Source organism: Danaus plexippus (assembly GCF_018135715.1).
Source record: "Danaus plexippus chromosome 16 unlocalized genomic scaffold, MEX_DaPlex mxdp_31, whole genome shotgun sequence".
Classification (NCBI taxonomy): Eukaryota; Metazoa; Arthropoda; class Insecta; order Lepidoptera; family Nymphalidae; genus Danaus; species Danaus plexippus.
Genome location: NW_026869852.1, coordinates 1,868,898 through 1,894,901, shown reverse-complemented (window position 1 = coordinate 1,894,901; position 26,004 = coordinate 1,868,898). Strand labels below are relative to the sequence as shown.

Genomic DNA, 26,004 nt, shown 5'->3' with positions numbered 1-26,004 from the left:
ACATAATCACAATCATTTTGTGTTAGATATAAATCATAAGTGTCAGTAATGTAATATTTATTACAAGTCTAGGTAAGGTTAATAGTTTTCCTGGAACTGGTCGTGAACCGCACCCCACAAGTAGCTACTAAGGTTAATTGTCATTGAAAAAGGTTTTATTTGTGAATTTGAACAATAGTAAAGGTATGGTAAGCCGTGTCGCGTATAGCGCTGTCATTACAACTAACGGTCAATGTCAGGGCTGAGGGGATCGATATAGCTTTGACTCTTTATAGGCTCGGGTACTTAACACCCGTGAGTCTGTTTGATGGAACTAAACGTTAAACTATATTGATTACTAGTATTATTCGGATTTACTACGCGGATTTTATTATTTAAAAACTACATAATCCCGACGTTTCGGTTACTTTGCAGCAACCGTGATCACGGGCAGACGAGGTCTGTAGTAAATCCGAATAGTACTAGTTTCATTTAAATGAATACTCGCGATAATCTTAGATCTCATTATATTGATTACGTTATCATTCGATATCTTAAGCTTTGTTTGACGGCTGTAATGTTTAGTTGCATCTAAAAATGAACTGACATAATTCTTTGTGTTCAAAAAATTATATTCGCTTTTTCACGGATGTTACGTTAAGTGCGCTCAAGTATTAATATTTACGTAATAAACAAAAAAAGGTTTTATTACCAACGTTATTTAATCGTAATCTGATCTAAATTATGGCGGGAATTCATGACACTAATTGGTCCTTTATATAAGGGAGCATGCCAGGTCTAATTGTTTTATCGATTCCATAACCATTTTGAGGCCGAATATTCTAAATGTATATGGTTAGAAACATCCCTACGAACCAGCCAATTGTTGTTCAATGAACAAAAAATCAAATTCTGGTACAGTTTTCATCAAAAGTAGGTTACATAACAAATAGTTCGTATATGCGACTTTATCTTAGTTGTATGTTTAGCCTAAGTCTGATAATATTCGACCTTCTGTTTTAATGTCTGTGGTAGTAAAAAGTTTTCGTCGCTTTTATGCCGTACTTTTGATAGTTTTTTGTTCAATGAAACAATATTTCGAGCAATAAAAGTATCACCGTGTTTATAATCATGAACAAGAAACAAGATTTTTATAAATAATTCTATTTTTATATTTTGATAATAAAAACAAATAAATCTCATTACATATATCGAGTCCCATAACAAAACATTACAACAAATATTTAAAATTATTTATTGTTGAAATACTGCTAGCTACGGTTCTATCATGAGTCGAATGGCATACCTCGCTTATAGACTTGATAATTTCCGTAGTAAGACAATCTTCATTACTGTTCGAACGACATGGACAGAGACAATTGTCGTCGACACCCTTAACACACGTTTGCGTCGCAATACAACACACGGGGCACTTGCAGTTTTCCATTCATAAACCAGTTTCATTGTCTTCAGACAACGTGATAGCTGGCATCAGGAGAACTTAGAACACAGTTAAGAACTTTTTTTTTCTATTTATGTCTTTATAAATACATTTTGTCTCTTGGTTCTAGTTGTATAATTTTTAACTAGTAACGTTAATATAACGTTATTTCGTCCTTATAACACTGAAGTAACGTCACACACTTACTGTTACTCTAATTTAACACTCATTTCCTTCTATTACAGACTATTTTCCTTTCTTTAAATATATGACATATATTCTTATATAAGTTTCCCTTGTTTTATATATTTTTCGTGTATCTCTGTGTTAGTCATAGGGCAATTCCTGTATCAGCTTTGAGCGAAACGAGCATAAATCTATATACTTGTACAAATAGATCGATTTTTCTTAACTCAATATACAATAGTGTTGATGTGAAGCAAAGATGTTATTTATAAAAAGTTTCTGTTTAAGTAATACACTACAGTAATAACATAAAAATTAAGCAGACGATGTCGATGGAAAAAGTCAGTTTAGATTTATAATCGTCTATTATTTGCTATAATTTATTGTCTGTATAACCAAGGAACGTAGTAGGTCCAGTTCGAGTGTTGATTGCTGGGAGTACACAGTATAAGTGTTATAGATATTTTCTCCTAAATATAAGCTCACTTATCAGTGGAAAGATTCAAGACATAAAAGTCAAAATCCTTTTCAACACACTGAATTTCCTTACTCTAGTACGATCTGTTTTTTCCTAAACAGATCGCTCTTCAATATGATCCCTTACATAAGTTTAACCTTAACCGTCAAGTTCAACGACCTTGGTCCCCAAGACTTGAGATATTACATGTAATAAGAAAGGAAGCCGTATTCAATGGAGGTTTTTAATTTTAGCCTCCGCTTATTACTTCAATAAAATAAACGTCAAAGTCGAGGGTTAAAAAATATTTATAGGATTTTTTTTGTATTACAAATCTTATAAGTTTCGTTGAAGACTTTATATAAATGCAATTTAGTATCAAAATTAACGTCGTTTGACTTAATGTTGGACGGTCATTGATATAAATAAAATACTGAAATCTGATACGACAGTTTAGCTGATTGAGGAGAGTCGGAAGGAGCCACTATCACTTGGAAGTCTATAGGAGCAGTTCTGTACAGGGGGAAATGTTGTGTATATATTATTTAAGGTTAGTGGAGTTAATTTAATACGTATACGTATATGTTAATGAACATGAATCTAGTGTTACGAAGCTCTTCTATACTCGATTTTTTTAGGTAAATAAAATGAATATATTTTTTTTACAATATTTTGGTCACATCTCATGTAACTGTCTCACGTCTATTTTTTGTTATTATTTCCATACTTTTTCGCGTTTTCAAATAGCAGCTAATCAACATATAACCCAAACAAACGTAACGTCTGATGTTGCCTTATATAGAATGATATTCAGACAAGTGAAATATATTTCGTTGGAACATTCATTTAGGGGTATATAGATATAGCTGGAGATATGTTTAACAGTTGCATCACTACCTGCGTAAATAATATATTTCAACCACAGATGAATATGAATGCATAATCATGATTTATTAACTTGATAACAAAGCCAGAGTTCAAACTGATTACACTTACTGTAACATTAGTCTCAGAGAAAATAAAAGCTTATTTACATCAGATATAGAGTCTAGATTTGAACAAGATGTAATTATGTACTTCATTAATCTAATATTTAGAAAAATATTCACAGAAAAAATGTGTGATACATTTTAAAACACTAAAATTAACCAGTAATTACTATGTAGTTTAAAAAATGAATTATTTAAGTCCCAAGCAAGGTAACCAGCTCACTAACAGTACAAGGGACTTTTTGTTAGGTACAGATTAAAATAAAATAAAATAAAGAGTCTCGAAAGCTACAGTGACTAATAAAACCTGTTTATAATACATAATTTTATTTATCGAACATAGTTCGTATTAAAAATAAGTTGCATTTGATTTGTGATTTGTTATTGTGTAAGTTTTAATTTAATACTATCCCAATACATGGTTTGGAAAGAGATACTCCTAATATAATGAACGTAAAACTATGTTACCCATTGTGTGATTTCTGTTAAACCTAACTGGAATGTAGCTTCTTTATTTAATCCATAGATTAAAATAGATAAGCCATGTATATATCATTCGTTCGTTTTAATAAAAAATATTGCATAGTCGAGGTAAATGGTTAGCTTTTATATTCTCTTTACAAGTTAAACATTATTACTATTCAGAGTCGCTTAGAATAAGTCTGAAGGTGTGTGTGACGGTTTCCGTCGCGAAACAAAATGTCAATTTAAGAACACCGTCACACAATCCCGCAGGCCGTCAAAGGTCGAAGGTCAGGTGCTTGTGAACCTCAAGAATGAAAAGCATGAAAAGGTCAAGTGTCCTTATGAAAACATCCCTTTAATAACAGAGTTGTATACGGTTCTGACGATAGCTTTGTATTTTCATTATAATATTTTTTACAATAAAGACCGAAAGAAATATAAAGTAAGCCAATTAAGCGAATTGGAGAAACGAAATCGTTCTTGAAGTTTTAATTTATAATTTAACGTTTTAATGTTACGCCTGGGATGCTGGATTCTAATTAGAAGCGGTACAAATATACTTGGATTGTAATATTTGTACATTTGCCTTGTATAAAATATAAGCTGGTTCAACAACGAAGAAGATAGTGGAAAAGTTCTAGGTTGTAAAGCCTAACACCTGGCTTCACCGTGATGTTACAACCATTTCATAAGGATTGCCTTGATGTCTGTACCAGGTTTGTGTTATGAACAACAACGCCAGAAGCTCTTATCCTCTTTTCTTCTAAGATCCATTTCCGAGTACAGTAATACTCGCTATAACGACTACACTTCTGGAATAACACCTCCAGGTGTCCACTTACCATCAGGATGACTATTAATTTGTTTCTTGCATTTTATCACGAATAAAATACAACTTATTTCAAATCCTCAGAGTGGTCCGCATGACTAATCCAATAGAATTGTCATTTGTACACGTGTACATTAGCACGTGTGTACATGTTTTACACCACACGTGCCACACTCACCTCTCACTGTCCCTCCTTAGCGACCACCGTCGCGACGTTAGCGCACGTAGCATTTTTCACCGATGACCATTGATCACATTGATCACCACACCACTCACACAGCGGCCATCACTGTTGATACACAGTTATAACGCACACATGTCTAACACGACACGAAACCGTCACTTTTTATACAACCTTAGCCTTTATACAAAATATGTTCAGTACTTTATTTCACTGTGTATATTGCCGAGCTGGGAGTCATTCCAGCCGTGACGTCATTGCGGCAAACATCTCCCCAATAGTGCGGGTTTTGTTTAAATGAAGTTATAGCTTTATAAGGAGATAATAATATTTATGTACCAAGAGCATAATTTAGGTTAGGAATATTTATGTATATGCGAATCGTTGATTCTATATAAATTAATAAACAGAAAAAAAAAAACGGAAAATGATATATACATAGTTCAGAGGCGTCATCTTCAAGATGAGTCTGTTACTTAATATTTCGTAACGTTAAACACTCAATTCGATCTGGAGATAACTTTTACAGTTAGGTTTTATTTTTAGATCGAATACGGTACAAAAGTAATTTATATTTATTTTATTATATGATTCATGATTTCGGTAAGGTCAAAGTGATGTTTAGGTTGACAGTGTAAACTCGTACTAAGGGTGAACAGGTGGTACAATTAGCTATAAAAAGATGAAAAAGATTTTTTACGTTGTTTATAAAGTTAAAATAATTCTGTTTCGAGTCAAAACTTCACTTAATGAATATATCAGTCGTAACAAAATTAATTACATACATTTCTACTCCGGCTTATTTCAAGTATTCAAAGTAGTTTGGCAAATATTCTTAAGAATTATCGAAAGTTTACTTAACATTACAAAACCTCATACGTCCCGTATTATTATAAGTTACTGATATGTTATATGTAGGTGTTAGTGGAAGGGTAAGTCTTGATACATTTGAACCGATCATTTTTTTTTTTTTACTTTTTTTTTTTTTATTAAGCAACAGCACTGAAGACACGCGTCCATCCGTTTCTTGAATAACTTATTGAAATTATTCACTTTAACCAAATTGAAAATACATTTGATCTAAGCTTTGATATCTCATTAACACGAAAATATTAAATAAGGATTGTGCTTTGGAAGTATATTTAGAATTTTGTGTAGCTTCCTAGAATTTATTTATTATATATGTATAATGTAATATTATTTTATTTTTATATGAATTATTTATAATGCTTTCAGAATATTACATGTTGTGTGTTGGTTCAGATTGCGTATTTAATAATTTATATAATATGAGAAAATTTAAATCAATATAAAAAATACTCAATTAATACATCACACATATAAGATCCGGGTTGTTTAAAAATATAGTGTTATTCTATGGTTTTGCTCTTGTATTTTTTATATATATACAATACTACTTATTGATTTTTCATGTGAATTTGACAAAACATACAAAGTAAAATCTACTAACAAAAAAAAAATGTTCGGATCGTTCGGAAACAAGCATTAAAATGATTAAATATTTAATTTTCTATGTATTAATAAAATGTAAATAATGTTTGTGTCGAAGGTGTATTTGTTAACATGAAATTTTAATTATAAACATTATATATTAGAATAAAAAAAAGGCATTTATAAATGGAATCGATAACAAGCTGAGAGAAAATTAAATAATTATTAAAGACGACGTCAATTTTTGTATGTTTGTTTAATTTGACGCTAAAGCTACTGAACGGTCGTGATATTTCAGCCTTCGGGGGTATTATAATCTAGGTCAGAGGTATAGATTTGTGTAAGCGACGCCGAGTGCAAAAACATAGTGAGTTGAAATGAAAACATAAGAGCCGATATTAGGTTAATTTCATATTATGATGTAATGTAGAGAAAGCAATGCAAAATTTTTATAAAACGCATGTATTGAAAGTTAATAGGTCACTTTGACGTGTTCGCAATGGAATGATTTACATCTACAAAACAAAATACTCATACATATATATATATATATATATATATATATATATATAATATATATATATATATATATATATATATATATATATATATATATAAATATGCATGTAATTATACGTTATATATAACAAATATCGTAAACTTGTGTTTAACTTGATTAATATTAAGGAAAAACGAAATATTTCCTGCTCATATAACAATTGTGATGAATATAACGTGAAATTTACCGACCGGTTTTATTTTTAACATAATTAATGTAACATCCAATAACGGATATCACGCGGAACATTAGAAGCGATTTAATGAGAATGACTTTATCTGTATTACAAAGAAATAATCATAATTTATTATCTGCTTTCTTAAATATATATTCGTTATAGAAGAATTTCTTAAAAAATAAAAAAAAATAAATCTATTGATGTATTTTTTACTTCAATGCAATTTACTCACAATGAATACGATGAAAAACTATAAAAATAAACAGCTTCTCTAGAATATAGTATTAATATAACAGATTATTATTTCAATACAACACTCGACTATTCGATTTGGTTCCAGACGATACAACGCCAACAAATCGTTGTGTATAAACCCGACAACCACAAAAAATATTACAAACATACAAACTTTAAACTAATTTAATAATCATATCATATCATTGCACTTTATCCGAAATATAATATCAAAGTTAACTTCTGAAGGATCATGCGGCCGGGCGTTGCGGCAAAATTACATTTATGACACGGTATTATTGTTAAATTTCTATAGAGAAACTTTTTTAACACGTAACGTAACAGCACGTAATGTAGCCACGTACGTAACTGTAGTCAGTGTTGTGATCTCGTTCCGTATCGATCGGACACGCCGGCGACTCGCGTACGTCCCGTTTAGAGTACCGCGGCGTACTGAAGCTGTACGAAAGACAATATAGCGCAGAGGGGTCACAGAGTATAAACAGTGTAAGAAAAGCTGAACACCGAAGTGCTCATGTTCAATACATTAATAAATAATTTGATCGGGAATGATATATATATATATATCTCTACACATAATAATAATTGTTTTCGTGTGTCCGTTAGTATAAATAGGTATAAATCTTAATGAGATCTAAGACTTTCGGGAGTATTCATTAAATGAAACTAATATTTTTCGGATTACTACGCGTATTTTATTATTTTAAAAACTACAGTGATGATGTCATTCACATCTCGTCTGCCCGTGATCACGATTGCTGCAATGTAACCGAAAAGTCGGCAGTATTTCGTTTTTAAAATAATAAAATACGCGTAGTGTTCCGAAAAATATTAGTTTCATTTAGGTATAAATCTTACGTATGTTGATGTCGTATCTGTATGTGTGTAGTGTTTGAGCAGCGCGTTCGGCGGCGCAGCGTAGTTGCGCTTCCTCCGGGTAGCGCTGGCCGCTGGCCGTATTCAGTAGAATGTTTATAAATAAACCCATCACATGGCTGATCATTCTGATCTTCCGATGTATTTATTCTTGTTTGTAACTCGTATTGTGATGTTCATGACACACGACATCAAGAAAACGAAAACTATGTTTGTAGTGAAATAAAAGTAAGTGAAGTCTTTTCGCATCATATAGTATTGCTGGAAACATTAACCTTGGTACCATTTTCTCTATAAATCATGAGTTATATTTGTTCTAGTATTTGTCGGTTGAAGCTGTATATGTGGACGACTAACGCTTCCTAACTGACTTCGATTCACTATATGAAATTTAGGAAAATATTAATATTTTAAGAAACTTTTCTTTTTTCTCTAAATTGTCATCTTTTATATATTAAATTATTCAACAACTAAACAAGCTAATCCGATTATATCACCATCTATTGTGTGTGAATAAAAAGTTATTTGTATTTTTGTAACGTCGGGATCTGGCTCAAACGATCAATTCATCAAAATTTTCTTTGAGAAGTGTTTTATTCCTGTACAAGCCTTAGTTAACTAAAAAAAATTTAACTCATAATTATATTAGATATTAAATAAATAGGTACCACCTGTAAAGTGGGAACAGGGAAGTATAAGTGAATATAAACAAATCGCATATACCATAATTTAATTTATATATATATATATGTGTGTGTGTGTGTGTGTGTGTGTGTGTGTGTGTGTGTGTGTGTGTGCGTGTGTGTGTGTGTGTGTGTGTGTGTGTGTATAGATACAATTAATTTAAATAATTTGATAACTCGGCTAAGAGACGCTCAGGAATATATGTATCGACTAGTTTAGGCCTGCGAGTCCGCCCGCCTGGACTTCAAATAAGAGATAAAGATAAATGTCTGAACTAAGATGCGTTTAAATAATGGTAGGTAAGCAACCGTCAGCGACATCTACAATCTGTCATGTGTCTGCATGGAATTTCGGGATAAATTATAGCTTACGCCGTATTCGGATATTTAGGCTGTATAAATTTGAAATTTTATCAAAATCGGTTACGTAGTTTTTGCATGCGAGACAAACAAACATCCATGAAATAAACTCATTCAACCTTCACATTACGACAGTAGGGTTATATGCACACACTGCAGTCTCTTGTCCACCGTCAGTATCAGGTAATGGCTTTCCCAGCGTCGTTTATGTAGTGTTATAAACGGCTTTATCACTGGATGTGTCACGAATTATATTCTACGCTGACCTTGAGCCATTAGTGTTAACCTGTTGAAGGAGAGCCATGGATCGCGTGTTCATGCATGTTTGATCATAGCAGGTTCTCATTTCATATAGATAGTATAATTTTCTAATATTTGTTTATTTTAATAAAACTAGGGAACACATTATATGTATAGAGAGCTTGTATCAAGAAAAACTGTTTGCTGTTTATATTTGTATAATAAATAATAATATCAGTTATTGCTTAATATAAGGGTACAAATATGTAAATTCAGACTATTGTTTATATTAAAAATATATTAAACGATGAGTAAGTCTGAAAAAAGGAACCGAGGAAGACAGTACCGAAGATGGGAGGACGAATTAAAAAGCATAGCAGGGAATACTTGGACCAGAAGAGCTCAGAACAGAACTGAGTGGAAGGAAATGGAGGAGGCCTTTGCCAAAGTTGGGCAAACAGACCAGGTTGTTGGTGTAAATATCCAATGTGTTCAATAGCTGTTAATAAGGTCGGAATATAGGTAAAAATAATGTAAAATATATTTTGATAACTTTTTGGCGACGGAGACATTTTCTGCCTTTTGATTTGAATAAAATTTTAGGGAAAAATTCAAAAGCCTAATGAATTCAAGTAAGTGTTATGAATAAGTAAGTTACATTAAGACTTTCGCCTGTAACGGAAATTGGATCGCGTCTATATTTATAGACGAAGGTTATATTTTAATGGAACTATACATAAACGGTAGAAATGTTATAATTTTATACATTATAGCTGGTTATTTTTATTCTAACAATATATAAAGAATTATTTTTCCCCCGCGTGATGTAATCTCTCTTCTTTGGATCAACGAATTGTTACAGCTGTATAAAAATCGCAAAGAATGTATTTCATACTTGAATCGTTCGTCTTATTCAAATAAAGAGGAACGGAAGAGGTAAGAAATAAAATTTCTTTCAGTACATTATAAGATATTATTTATAGCTTTGTTTTCACATTGAAACTGGTGCAATGTATAGTTTGTAAGCGGGTCGAGTGTTGGAACTGAACCAGGTTCACCATCGATCCCTAGTTAGCCTTGATACACATGAGATAAGACAGCCGAAATAAACCATGTTCAGTCGAAGAACGATAATATTACGATCTAATTTCCAACTACCCGCATATATTGTAATTTTTTCTTATGCTAACATTTATAGTCCAGTCAATTTAGGCATCCAAGGTAAAAAAAAATCCGACTTGGCTCAATATTGGTAGGATTGTTCAAAACATTATTGTAACATTAACATTAACATTGTATTGTAACCTTGGACGTCTAAATTGACCGGCCTATTGACTGACTTCTGTTCAGCTATGACGGGATACGTTCACCTATCTAATATTATAGACAAGTACCATTAAATTTTATTTATCTTTATATTTATGTTGCACTAAATATCATGCGTGATTTCATATGCTGCATGTTACCCATAATAAATTAAAAAAAAAAACGAAATATTGACTCGGCAACAAAGCGTTGTTCACAATAACAAATAATTTAATTATATGCTATGAATATTTCTTTCAAACTTCGCAGCACTGTATATTATATTACAATGAGCGATCACATTTCACGCTCAGGTATACCATTTGTGTGAACGACCATCACATACCAACCCAAACATAACCCAGCACTAAATTTTTATCGTGTCATTGACCTCGGTATTGAAATTTTGGGTGCGAGGACGTATCTCGTTTCAATCTAATGCAATTTATTTTTCTCCGACGTTTTTTTTTCTTTTTCTCGGACGTTTTTTTTTAATAATATATCTGAGTAAGGTTTTGGTAGTTATTTTTTCTTAGTGATGTAAACAAGGGAAAAATACCGTCGCGAAGGTCGAAAGTATATGGAGAAAAACAAAAAACGGTAACAGATTGTGGCAAAATTAATAATAAAGGGCCATTTGTTACACGAATAGTAAGTAATATATATGTATATTTACACACACGCTTACCATAAGTTGCCATCGACACGCTACATACCGAAAGTTTGCAGTTCATCATTCATACAATATAAGAGTACAAAGAAATTTGCAAGTTCTCCGTATACACTAGTGCACAGCCTTAACTTTACCCTTAGTCTATCGTCAATACCAACGGTTTAAACGTTCATTCACCTGTTTCGGTACTGACATTGTATTGTAATACAAATATCCAATTATACATTCTGCGCTGCGCATTAATATGAAAGGTTACTTGAAGTGACATTCATCAATAAAAAATTATCAGATAAAGTTTTTTTTATTATTATTCCTGTTTAAAATGTTTGACATTTCATGTGAAGTCTCACAGCCAATATTTTTAAAAATACACTTTCGATAGTTTAGTATTCATAAATATTATAACATACTAGCTTTTACGGTCACTTCGTCCACGCGGACCTTGAAATGAGGCTCTGAGATATGTACAACGTGAACAGAATTTGATGAAATTTTACTGAAACGTAAAATTGCTATCAGAATAACACATGGGTATATATCCTGAAAATCCGTTCACACTAACTATTACATCACCCTATATATAAGATATAATAGTTGCTTTCTGTATGAAGTCACGTGACACACAGTGTAGATGTCGCTGATTGTTGGTCACCCTCTCTATAGTTTTACACGCTTATTCCCTCTGCACCCAATTTCATACTTCTCGTCAACAAGGAGCAACCAGTCATATATAAGTTATGTTCTGATATATTTTTTGCCGTCATTCTATACCCAAGTTTTTAACATATTTTTTTGTTGCGATTCTAGTTTCGCGTTGTTTGTCCGAATCGGTTCATATTCCGTTTATTTGATAAATTTCCAAATTTCTAGATTCCTCTTTATTGCTTATCATACTAGATTTATATATTCTTTTTTGGAATTCGAAGTAGTTTTTTCGTGCAGGTGCAACGACCTTATCTATATGTCAAAGGTCAATTTAGCGTTACGTACGCGTATTATAAATATGTATGTGTCGTTTGTGAGTTACTTCGAGCGTATTTTACTAGTAGAACAGAAACACTATCTCTAGCTATAGAGAGAGGATTTCGTGTAGAATAATATAGAATAGCTCAAAAAAAATAATTTGAAGGAATATTCCCATGTAAGAAACCTGAGTATTTTTATCAAATGAATTTAAAGGTTTATTTTCAGTTTCAATAAAATTACATATTAAACGTGTCAGACGAAAATCTTTCCTCGCTTAGTAATGACACACTGCATATTACCACGTCTTGGGACAACTCATATTATATTATTATTAACAAAATTGAGGGACCTTTCATGGTATCACGCGTAAAATCTTATTAATTTATTTGCGAAGTCAAAAATTATCTCAACATTATGATCTCGAAACAATAATCCAGCCTTATTTAGACAATCCATCCAAACTTAAATGTATTAAGATGAATATTCATTCTCTATCCATCCATCCATCCATCCATCCCTCCATGACGTACCTGGGTCCTGGCATGTCATCCGGCGGTCCATCGTCAGCGTCATAGAAGTCGTCTTCTCCCTCCGACGAGGAGTACGACGTGTCTGGGACCAGCAACGACATCGCCTGTCCTACAGCACGGAGCAGAAACAGAGAAAATAAACAAAAGAGGAATACTTATCATCAATACTTTGTCGTTTACACTGCGACAACACTCTGAACGTCGTGTCAATAGTAATGATAGTATCTCGTCATAAACCAGGCTTTAACTGATAGTAGGCTCAATTATAATTAGCTTCAAGTTTAACAAACGTTTTTCTATAACAGATAAAATAATTAAAATAGTAGGTTATATTTACTTTGACTTTGCTTTTGTCGTTTTGCCTAAAATACATTCTAAGTCTCTAGGACCAAAAGTATAGAAAAAATTATTCGATTTTTTTCATATCTTATTGGGACACCAAATCTGAGCAAATACTGTATGGATTTACCATGCTTGAAGCAAAAATATACTTCAAAACATTTGTATCTTTTGTACAAATCAGGTACTTATTTTTTAGTCAAATGCAGTTAGTACTAACTGGGTGCGTCAATATGTTCTAGCGCTGGTCCCGGCAGTGCTGGGGATGTCAGCTCACGGCACTCCGAACCCAGCTCCACTCGGGGAGACAGATCTGTAACAGACAAAAATGATACCATCGGGAATCGAACCTGTACCTCGATTACCTAAAACGCAGTCCGTCGTTGGATTACAAAGCTGAGTCGAAAGTTCAATACTAACATATGTTTGGGGTTGGATTTTAGTTAAAATGAAAAATTATATATTTGCAAAGTTATTCAGACATTATTTTACCCCCTTAAAGTTCTTTTGAGAGCCGCAGTGCACTTGTATTGTAGATGTCAATGTAAATACTTCATTGAGCGTGTATTTATCTATAGAGGATAAAATTCATAAATATAACCTACCTAGCAAAATAAAATAATGATAGGAAATGATCACTGAGTCTAAAAGCTCAAACTACCGTTGTGTTATATACGTTATATTGGTTGGTTCCAGATAAGAAATAATAATTTAAAAATTGTTGTTTGTCCGTTAACGTTTAACTAAGTTATGATGTTTCAAGAATAATTTTTCACTATCACGTTTTCGGAGTGTCGGTCAACTACTTTTCAAGTTCGGGTTAATGGCTCAGGAGCATAGAGAAAATTTTAATATTATAAGTTTAAATCATTTGGTGACGGCTGTTGCACTAATCTAACACTTTCTTTCTTAAAATCACAGCTTTTCTTGCGATTGTTATACGCATGTTTGCCTCATGTTTGATTCCTCCACGAAGGGACTTCAAAACCTGTAGGTATGTGATGACAAGTAATGTCAATATTGAGATCACTAGGCTCTGCTGATTAAGTCACTTCAGGAGAATTATCTTTGGGGTAATACGCTATGTCCTTTTTGGGTTCATTGTAACTTCTAAACTGCTGTCTAAATTTTTTTCAAATTCAATTTTATAGACAGATCCGCTGTTGTAGACGTTTTTTTTTATCTCAAATGAGACTGTTTGGTTGTGTCTTTATTTTGAAATTTCTTGTTAAAGTGAATTATTTACAAGCTAAACATTGTTCTATAATCTATGAGGCATTTGACATTTGTGTTGGAATGAATAGAAGTCAGTTTAAAACAAAATATCTTCTATATTGAATCGAAAGCACGTGTTTTAATGGGACTTGTTAGTTGCCAAAAGGGCGTATAGCAATATTTATTAAGTAAATGACTTCACCTTCCATGATATGTGATTGAGTGATGCTCGTTGGTCCTTGGTAGACTCCATTCACAGGATTTACTGTGTTCTGTGGACAAAAAAACGTGGATATATGGTGTATATAGAGAGAATAACAAAAAAATCCTCTTTATTGGAGAAAAAACTTAACAATAATAATATATCTTACCTTAGCTATTTGTAGGAGGACTATGGAATGTTTTATATTGTCCAACATGGCCTGCAAAAAGTTACAATGAGTAAGTAACTTATATATTTTTTTAAGTGATTAATTATAAAAAATATTAATTTACATTGGAGTGATCTAAAATCACTTGTCCCTTTGTTTTTTCTTGAGGATCTTGCAGATCTGATACTCTCACGTTCATTTTCTAAAACAAATACAATATATATATTAGTGTTCTATTATATTAACGTCAAACAGTTCATAATTATATTTTCCATACTAAATATTTGGCTCGACGACGCTCTATTATTAAAAAGTTCTACTTGAGTTTAAAAAAAGCATATAAATGTTATAATAGCGCCTTAAATCATGAAAAAATATTCAAATGTGATCTAGTATTTTACAGAGTAATATAGGATTGTACAGAGTAGGGTTAAGTACAAGATGTATTTTAAGCAGCTCGATATCGGTGTAAAAGTAATACAGTGTATTTTGTCAGACAGTATTCTTCGCGTATTATTTTAAGCGAATAAATGTTGCAGCTGCAACAGCTGGGGCTGGCGTTGTTCTCACCGAGACGAGTTCAATCATGATCTGCAGATACGCGTCCGCCTCAGCGATCCGCCTCTCCAGATCCCCGTGCCTGTGAGCTGGTGCCGGTACACTCCGAGACCATCTCTCACGGCGACAGTGACGTGCGATCGTGTCCTCCAACGACCGGACCCATCGTTCACGTTCGAGACCGTCGCGGGCCTATAACGATAACGATTTATAATTATAGGGAAGTTATCTTCGACTTGTAAGTTTATCATTAAATTTATCTTTTTAAAAAATCCAACAAAACTGTAATAAATAATAAATATGAATTAATAATTAAGTGTAAGATATAAATAACATCATTGAATTTAATATTTGAATTTAGATTGTTAAAAAAAATAATTTTAACATAATATTCAAATAATAAATTGTTTCCCGGATCGTGTTTCCTCCACTCAACACGACACTGGCAGAATATACTGTGCACGTCTTTGCACGGACGAAGGCCATAATAAATTGTTAAAATCTATAATGTCTTGCATTAATATTTTTGTTTATTTTTATCTATGTATGTATGTAGCAGAGTAATGTTGACATTAAAGCTAGTTGGAGTCATGTTCTGTGATCGATTTTTCGTTTCTGTTTTGCTACATGCCTCGCCGTCGATCTGCTGGGCGTACTAAAAGATTTTATCACGAACGCGGCGCGCGGAGTGTTATCTATTGTATAGGCAGTGAAATTCATGATTATTTTTTTTGTCAAAAACTAGACATTTACTGCAATATATATATATATATATATATATATATTGTCCTCAGCTTCTCTTGATATTTGAAACAAAAAAAAAAATCATTCAAATTTTTTATGATATTCTTTATTGAGTGATTACCGAATTTCCTGTTTATATTCTGACAACAACATCCAACATCGTATAATAATATCTGTTAAGTGTTGATCAAGCATCATCGTAAAACCGATAATTCTTCTTATTACCGATTAAAATAATAAAAAAACTAGTTATACCGAATTAGCGACTAGTTTTTATCTACGAATTTAAATCTATCGCCAGTTTTATAGAATCCTTATATCTTAATATTTTCCACGGATAACTTGTTGTGCAAATGTTTTATTAATTATGTGTAAGTAAGTATAGTGTAACACTTATGTCAAAACTTGTAGTAGGTATATTAGGAAACATAGTTTAATTTCTAAATTTCTTTTTATGTTAAAATTTTCCAGTGTTTTACATTATCCGGATAAACCCATGCGTTCTAGTAATTAAAGAAACGTGTTATTTTTCATCTACGAATAAATAATAATAATAGTAGCAAAAAGTTTCAACTCTTAAATATAATCGAATTAACGGATACCGAATAGAATGGCACGACTTAGTTTATGTAAAACGTATGATAAATACTTTAAATTATTTAAAATGAAACGCGCACTAACATGACTATATGAGGATTCGTGTACTGCCAATGCTTGTATTGGTACTAATTACACTGATCAACAAAATTTTGTAACAAGAAAGGTACTTGTTAATTTTAAATTACCTACCTACCCTCGTTTTATTGCCATACTTATTTTGATTCCATAAGGTCTAGTTTTCGTGTTACTGCCTTACACATCGGCCATAAACTTTGCTCTATACCATTTGGTGAAGCTTCTAACATGAAAGTCTTATGAAAGTATTAATTTTTCTAGAAAAAAATTCCATAATTATCAAACATAATGACGTTTCTTTTCCAGCATTGAACTTGAAATTATTACTTAACTAAGGTCGATTATTAAACAGTAGAACTATTATAGAAATCGCGTATTAATATATTGGCTCGTTTTAAATAATGTGCACACGAAGTAACGATACTTTCAAGGCTTGTAAATGTTCTATTCACTTCTTCATGCTGTTCACGTATTGGAAATGTTTTTGTTAACGGAAATGTAAGAGAAAGGAGATCAATGAATCATCTGAGTTGAGGTCATCGGATGCAGTTCCGTGAGTGATGCATTCCAAACTGGAGGCTGCTACGAAATTATCTCGAGGCCGCTCCAACGTGTGATGCGTGAAAATTATTAAAAAAAAAATTCAATTGATATTCCTCTTAAACGTGCAAGTATAATTTATTCTCCGATTCGTCATTTGTACATTTATAATTTTTGTATACATTTAAACGGTTTTCAGATAGCAGGATATATATGAAGAAAAAAAACACAGGCATTATATGTCATATGTATAACTTATTAGACCGCCTTAGAGTTAGACAAAGTTATTGCAAATGTAAATAAAAATATATATATATATATATGTGTGTCTTATCATAAATCTACATTATCATCACCTGGAAGTGGAAGGTCTTGTGATCGACGGTTATGGTGAAGGTCGAGTCGTCTTCATCATCAATGCCGATCACCGCCGCCCTGAGACGAACGCAACCGCGACGCACGCCACGGGTCATCTTCTCTTTAGACTGGAATTATTACAACGACAGTTATTAACAGAACGACAGTTGTTACACTGGTACAACAGTTATTATAATGTATCAACAGTTCTTACAGTTATATTATAAATGTTTAATTATGAATAATATTTTTTACAACACACTTTCAATATATATTAGATACTTATGTATAGCTGACATCATAAACATCGATACAAAAGTACTGGATGTGCCAAGTTCTCTTTATCTTGAACGGGTTTCAAACGACGTCATGAGCATTAAAACCTCTAAACAGTACGAGAGACGGAAGTGTCTGCTTCCTAGCTCAAGCTACAATATAAGTTCACAAGCATCTATCTGTAATTAGGATTTCTTCAACAAAGGAGTCATTACTTTGCTATTCGGATGCTTTACACGTATAGCTTTTGTACTTACGATCGTTTGAGTTCAGATTATAATAAAAAAAAGTTTTTACAACATCAAGACCATTTTCTCTCACAAAACGAAGCCCGTAATTCGCATTTTCCAAGTCTGTTCTAAATGTCATTGGCCGTTAGCAACCTTTGGCACCATTAATACCATTTATGTGCGTAAAATCATATTTATATAACGACAAAGCTTGTTACACTATACAGACGTGCTGTATATGTAAATGACATAATTATTTAAATAGTAACAAACATTATGTTAATTTTACAACAACATAACATTATACGTATGAAATTCCATCGCACATTTTGACTGTGTGACACATTGTGCTCTATAATTAATGCGATTTAAGACTATCCTAATAGGATATGACATTTTTCTTATTAATTTGATTGCTTTTGTGTACAATGTAAAAATACAAATACATGGATTATATCAAGGATCAAATGTTTCCTCCTTATTTTTATTTTTATATCTTTTATCTGATGTTTCGCTCGTGTTTAGAGAGATTAATAATTGTATAATGGTGTCCATTTAAGTGGCGTAAAATGGAAGTTAGACATGTATTCTGTAGCATACAGTGACCCAAATAGAGAACTAATTACACAAATGTATAACAAGTACAATACAAAATATATAGGAATGGTGACATGTATTTTTTAAGAGAATGTTTGAAAAAATACAGTAATAAAAGATTTATTAGATGGCATTTGTACTGACATTAACAATATCTCAGCTGTTTTCTGTGTACTTACTGAATGTATGAAAAATTATTAGCACGATTAAAGTCCATGAAGTAAGCCAGCTAGCTACCAGGTCCTGGGCTGGTCGGTCATTGATCCACGATTATCGTAATATATGATAACAATGTTACGCCGATACACACGAACAAGAATATATACTTATATTATTATAAAATAGTTCATACCTCTTTGTTTGGCTCATTTATATCAGCAGAATAAATTCAACTTAGGGAATTAAAAAAATACATATATAATATAATTTTAAAAAACGAACGTTAGCTTGCGACCACGGCGATTAACACATGTTCGCATTAATACCCGGTTTTTAATATAACAACTGTTGATGCAACGAAAGTCTCCATATAAATTAATAAATAAAATATATAAATGTCTTTTAAGTAATCATAAGAAATACACAGAAAATTTTAAAATGATACATCCTGTATAACATGATACAGATATTAAAATTTATAGATGCATTGACATTAGGTGCAGTGTAACAGTGTTGTGTCATGGAGACGGTAGCCGCAGCTTACAACACCGTCTTCTATGAGAGAGCCGGTAATTAAATTATCAATGTACGCCATCTCTATAAAAATGTCAGCTGTGACTCCGAAATGATAGCAAAAACATTATCTTTATAAATTTTCTTTGCCATTTATATTATCAGTATCGATTTAATGCTAACGTTTTCATTTAAAACAAATATATATTTGGTGTCTTATCTATTTATTAACATTAATTGCATTTTAAGATTTATTTTATATTCTATAGAAGACACGTGAATTGTATAAAACTGTTACCTAACAGTATTTCCTAAGCCCGAGTTATTGCTCATACAAAATGTCAGGGGAGTGTGAAATGTAAACTTTTCTGTTTATTTCAATATAAAGCTGACCTCATTCGGACTTAAATAATACCGGAGATTGTTTTTTTTCTGATATTTTGGAATCATCATTTTAAAAGAGGTTTTATTCACTTTCTTTTTTTTATTTTTGTTAAAACTTTCGTCGTTCGTCGTTCCAAAGTAGAATATCATAAAAACTGGTGATATCTTCATTAAAAATTATTATAAGCCTCAATATCTGACAATAAAAAGATGATAAAGATAATATATTTTTTCGCATGAAATAAATTATTTGAATTACTTAAATATTTAACTATTATTTTTGGGATATAGAACGCGATGTGTTATATTATGAAAGATATTTTTATCTCATCGGCTCATGATCACGTCTGCTGTACAGTAATCGAAATATCGGCTCATATTTAATAAATCAAATAATAAATACAAATTGCATCTTAATTTAAATGTGTACTCGCAAAAATCTCACGTATTTTGTGAGTATGGATGACTGAATACAATTGACGGGCGGTTACTAATTTACTATAAATTTCAAATACTGCTCTTAATGTAAATTAAGACATATGTAAAAAAAAAATTATAACAGTGAAATATTCCACCGCCTACGATCGCAGCGATAATTCTGTAACACGATATTGTATCAGTGGTTAGGCAAGAGTCGACAGTCTAGATTCTAGATTATATCATTAACGATACCAAACTATTTAAAGTATTTAGCTGTCTTATCATGATTTAAATGGAATTTAAAAAAATTTAATATATTTATTTGTAACTTTAGTTTTATGTCAGTTATATCAATAAATGATTTCAAAAACTTCTGACACTAAATTAGTCCTTTAAAATTTAAAACATATTTAACTTTTAAGACTATTAACAAAATATTATAAAAATACAATCTATAAAACTTCTCACCGTTTGATATAAACCACGAGATATATTTAATATCATTAACCTCTAAAAATATAAAGCATATATATATATATATATATATATATATATATATATATATATATATATATATATATATATATATAGTTATGGTTATGTCATATATTTTTCTAGATCCCCGCGTTAAAACTTGGTGGTTAATGACGTCACCATGGCCTTTGGCAGCAATCATCGTCGCCTATCTGACAACCATCAAAGTGTTCCTGCCGGCTTACATGAGTGACAGAAAGGCTTTCGAGCTACGCTTGCTGATTAAGTGGTACAACGTCATACAGATAATAGCAAACGCTGTGGTTACTTGGGGGGTAGGTTGTAGTTTTCCTAGTGCACATACATTTGCTAGAATAAAATAATCCTTATTATTATAAAAGTTAAAATTAAAATCAGCTGATTGTTTTGATATATTGTTAAATTTAGTCAAAGGTACGAATATATGAAAAAATAAAGGTTTTTGTACATAGAAAAAGGGGCTGATCCAGACAATTTATTCTAAAGGTCACTACAGACAAAATCTGATGTTAAAAACGTTATCAGATTAAAAAAAATAACTAGACACTAGTTTTCTTTGATTTTGAATTCTTCGCAAAAACTGCCTCCATTATATACTAAAAAAGGAGTAAACGTGACTTCTAAGTAACAAAACCCACAGGCGTTGAAGCCTAACACGCGGCATGTACTTCACGATTTTGACCCAATACACAGAATAAAACAGAGTACCGACAATTTAATGGAAATACGTTTGCAGATACATCTGATAGGTTGCATTGGATTTCACAAGTTGGCTTTTAACATTCACTGACCCACGTTCACGATTTAATAACGATCAACGGCATAAGGTATTGCGTATTCAAGATAATAGGTTTTAAAGATTTAATTTGTCCTAAATTTGGTTAACGGATAATTAAACACAAGGTTGAAATAATAAATTAATGACGAATAATAATAATAAAAAAAAATATTGCGAGGGCAATGTGTTTGAGGAAACATTATCTGTTTCAAAGAAATAGTTGGCGGTGTAATGGTTGGTGGACTATCGACGAGTATTTTTTTTTTCAGATTTTAACATCCGGTTGGACCACTACCTACCACTTCGGCTGCATGCTGCCAGACTATTCCATGAACCCCGAAGCGTTAAGAATGCTCAGTTTCCTCTGGTGGACCATAATATTGAAACTGTTCGAACTATTTGAGACTGTTTTCTTCCTGTTGAGGAAGAAAGAGAAACAGGCGTCATTTCTTCATATATACCATCACGTCAGCACATTGATCATAATTTGGTCAGCCGTCAAATATGTTGGAGGTAGAGTGCTTTGTTTTAATATTTAGATAGCCAGTACAGATTGAAACTTACGTTGGAAACAAAATGGGCCGGCGTATATTTGTACAGAACAAAATGTTGAGCAAAAATATTTCAACAAACGCTGCGGAAAACATTTCATTTTAAAATAAAAGCTGTTTCGTTGAATGGAAACCAAAAGAAAACAAAGGTATCATTATTCAAGAATCGCGTGCAAACCATTATTTTGAAAGCTAAATTTAGTACATTTTAAAGCAAAATAATGAAAATTGCCTCACGATATACACGATTTTCAAGTCCTTAGAATAGGTTCATAGTGTTCAAAGTTACATTATATTCATATAGTTCATATTCGAGGATGTAACCATATATTTTGTATAAAGTAATCAAACTGGTATACATCATCAGTTATGGACATAATGATTTCAAATGAGAATTCAGTATACCAAGTCACGGCCTTAAAATCTGACTTAATCAGTGAATCAGTAAACATATGACTGCATTATTTTAACAGACGGTTATGGGATATTATTCTGAAGTATTTTCTATATTCTCATCCTAATTAATTTACCAAACATTTAAAGGAAAGTACTGAGGCCGAAAGAAAATTGTTGAAGATTTATTTTCAGCTTACAGTATGCCAAATAATATTTGCATAGACACTGCTCTATTTTTAAATTTCGAATCTGGAATGTCCAAAAGGTATAACGAGTTTTAAAAAAACCATCTCAACCTCATATACAGACTCTCTGCATGTGTTGATCCAACGTTTGTTCATGCAACGTGACTATGTCAACGTGAAAAGCTTGTTTACAGTCATTAATCCGACGCTACACGAGAAAGGCGTGTGTTTTTTTTAGGTAAAAAATTTGCAAATATTTTTTATAACCAACTTTCTGACTGGGAAGCTGGTACAAAAAAGGACTAACTTTTTAAAGTCAGTGTTTTTATAATTTTGATCGAAGAACGATGCGTATGTATGAATATGATACCAGTCATATGTCCGATCTCGTAAAAATCAACTCCGACATAACGTTTAGAAACTAAACATATATTAACGATCTATAAAAGTTTTCATTACATTAGTTCCGCGTCTACTGATTTTATAGCGTAATTTCATTTTGCGATTAAACCATGAGTATGAAACCATGTTTTTTTTATCAAATTTGTATTCAAAAAAACTAACATTGAATAATATAAATAAAAAAATGATACTAAAACAAAAAGTAAAGATAAATCACATCTCAGGTGTAGTTATAAGTTTGTTTTCTAAAACTTATAAATGAATACTTTTACAGAACATCGAAAAAAACGGTTGGCATATTTCTAACTAATCGGCGTTACAGTATGATGAGATTTTACGATTTACACAAAAAAATATCTAAGTAAATAATATTAATATTATATTTTATTACTATCCATTAAGTTAATCCAATTTTATTTTCCGTGAAGGTTGTATTCAAGGTAAGCTTTCAGCTCCGATTTAAATTTATATCTGTAATTAGGGAGAGCATTAAAGGCCCATAAAGACAGAACTGTTTGCAGTCAAAAGTAACATTCTGTATGCAGTATAATGAGGCGAGGTCTTTGAAGGCTCGCCTTTTTAAATGGAATTAAAACTGAAATTAAAAAGATTTTACTTTTTATCTCACACGAATTAAAAACATTTAATTTTATCTTACCGCTTCTAGTGGCTTTACCACTGAATGTTGCCATATCATAAGTTATGTCCAAATTAATTTTTTTTCTTTTAACAATTTTATTGTGTTATTTTCGTTTTAAATTAAAAAAAATAATTAATAATCCATCCTTGCAATATTTGTTTCAAAAGTTAGCAAACTTCATTCCTAACTAAATATATTTTTAAAAATAGATACGAATCTCTCTGTAATAAACGAAACCTTTGTGGCTATTCCTTTTATGTGTAAAGGCATTAAATTCGATACTGGAACGCTAATATTATTCCGATATTGTGATCTGTGTATTGCGACTGCAAAAGAGACTAAACAAATCCCAACCCGGACGTGTTATTTAAATACCGTAGTAAAGAAACTTCTCATGTTTCTTTCTAATAACCTAAAAAGTTATTTTATATTAATAGTATGCGTAATCTTTACTTTATATGAGAAAATTGCCCTTCAACCCCTAAATTTTCATATCCTAAATCTCAACTGTATTTTCCGAACCAACTTCTTTCTTTTCTTAGGGAAGTGTCAATTAAAATCAGGAATAAACCGCTTCCAGGGACGAAATTAAAAATGACAGATTATTTTCATAGACATAACATCTAATGCTTAAAAACGCCTACTTACATTGACATTACAGACTTCAAATTTAAGTCCTATATTGATAATGTTATCAGGTAAATCAACGACGTTTTACTTTTGTCATAATATTATTTTTATTATTCAGAAGAAAGTAGAAGACAAAATACCCATTCGTCGCTAATGTCGATTACTATTGTGTAAATGTTTTTTCTGTGTGAATACATACGAACTAGCTGAACTAAGAAAAAAAAATGTATACATATTGCCGGGGCATACTACTTACCAAAACTAACTTAATTCCAGAAAAGGCGTCAGATTTATTTGCTGGATACAATGATCAGTATAAAAAAATGTCACTGACACACAAAATAGTTTATATTAAGTTACATAATAAAGGCATTAGTGTGTATATACTATATAATTTAAGAATGCGACTGAACATGTTCTAATGACATTACTTCCTCTCTAATAGACCACAAAATGTTATAAAAGCACCTATATAACAGTCCCCGTACGCATAGATATCATTTATAATACATAAAAATTCTCATACAGTTACTTTTTTGCTATACAAATTTAATGATCATTATAATTGTATACTTCTTCAGGTGGCATAACATCATTCTCTCCAATGATAAACAATGCAGTCCATGTCATCATGTATAGTTACTACTTACTGTCATCGGAGGGAAGCCCCGCTGTTAAAAGCTTCCTTATTAAATATAAAAAATGGCTGACCATCATGCAAATGGTATGTCGACTTAGTAATTTATAAGAAAGGATCCGATATTTAAATATAAAACTTACAAGTTATACACTAATACATCAATCGTTTGTATTATTACGTCTTATATAAAAAAACAGAATTAAACCTGATTTTTTCTTAGATTTTTTTCGTTTTGACTTCATATATGTTTAATTATATATTCAATATATTCTTCTCTGTTCCTATTAAAGTAACTTTTATATTAATTTTTCACAGGTACAATTTACTTTGATGATATTGTACAGCGTACAAGTTTTCTTTCCGAGTTGTCCCGCTCCGCTTGGCATCACTGTATTGTACTTTCCCAATGTCATATTTGTGTATTACATGTTTTATAATTTTTTTAAACAAAATTATGGAAGACAGAACAATATGAAAAAGAATGAGATCAAGAACCATAATGATTGTAAAAACTTTTAAGTATGTATAATAAAATAAGAGATGGTTTATAATGACTTTTTAAAATATTTTGTTACGAGACTTAAACATATAAACAAAATAAAGATAATTTCTTTTAACAGTTTGCTTAATATAATAGAATGGAAAACTATGAAAAAGATTTTTTTTTTTATCAGTCTTAATAAAAAAAATTAAGTGTCTAACTAAATCCGACCCTTTTGACATAATGTTGATTAATCAATAGAAATACTTATATATTAATTTATTAAAAAAGTATACTTTAAGCTAGAAGAACAACTAAATCTTATATTAAACACAAAGGTTCTTTATTTGCATTGTAATATTTAACTAGAGATAGCCTATATAATTTATCTTATTGAGTTAAAGAATTACAATAATTTAAAAATAAACTATTTACGTGTAAGCAAATATGAGATTAGTTATACATGTCACTTACCGTGTAATAAGACAGCAGGCCAGCGTTCTCGTCCAACACAAACCAGCGATACTGCCAACCTTTCATAACATTGGTCCATTTACTCAGTGAACCTTCCATCATGATTAAACTTATAAACCACTAAACCTCATGAAAAAGACGAAGAATTTTCAACTGCGACGGACCGCAGAACCTTATCAAACCTCAACAATAATCCATATGTTTGACATAAGTTACGTCGGTGTTGCTGTTATGTCAAATTGGAATATGTAATATTGTATTGCCATTGTTGGTCTTGTGTCATCAAAATTTTTGATATTAAAAATATTTTCACTTAATACTTAAATATGTTA

At 31.5% G+C, this 26,004-nt stretch overlaps 2 protein-coding genes across 5 annotated transcripts in view; one reads left to right on the top strand and one right to left on the bottom strand.

The window, feature by feature from the left end:
• Positions 1–25,873, bottom strand: part of LOC116771643 (oxysterol-binding protein-related protein 9) — a 34,543-nt gene extending 8,670 nt beyond the window's left edge. The window contains exons 1-8 of the mRNA XM_061528279.1: positions 25,673–25,873; positions 17,403–17,531; positions 15,100–15,279; positions 14,654–14,731; positions 14,530–14,580; positions 14,361–14,430; positions 13,164–13,256; positions 12,605–12,713 (exon numbers count right to left, since the gene is read on the bottom strand). Of these exons, the coding sequence (XP_061384263.1) occupies positions 12,605–12,713; positions 13,164–13,256; positions 14,361–14,430; positions 14,530–14,580; positions 14,654–14,731; positions 15,100–15,279; positions 17,403–17,531; positions 25,673–25,774 (812 nt within the window). The 5' untranslated portion in view covers positions 25,775–25,873. The remainder of the gene's footprint in view (positions 1–12,604; positions 12,714–13,163; positions 13,257–14,360; positions 14,431–14,529; positions 14,581–14,653; positions 14,732–15,099; positions 15,280–17,402; positions 17,532–25,672) is intronic.
• Positions 7,331–25,344, top strand: LOC116771644 (elongation of very long chain fatty acids protein 7-like). 4 transcript variants are annotated; one of them, XM_061528289.1, is made up of 5 exons: positions 7,331–7,457; positions 20,601–20,791; positions 21,543–21,786; positions 24,659–24,801; positions 25,033–25,343. In XM_061528289.1, the coding sequence occupies exons 2-5, from the start codon at positions 20,627–20,629 to the stop codon at positions 25,234–25,236; spliced, it is 756 nt and encodes a 251-aa protein (XP_061384273.1). In that variant the 5' UTR covers positions 7,331–7,457; positions 20,601–20,626; the 3' UTR covers positions 25,237–25,343. The 4 variants fall into 4 exon arrangements, with proteins under 4 accessions (XP_061384273.1, XP_061384272.1, XP_061384271.1 ...); XM_061528288.1 differs by lacking the exon at positions 7,331–7,457 and adding an exon at positions 7,889–8,075; XM_061528287.1 differs by lacking the exon at positions 7,331–7,457 and adding an exon at positions 15,205–15,325 and having other exon boundaries at positions 25,033–25,251.
• Positions 25,874–26,004: the final 131 nt, after the last annotated feature.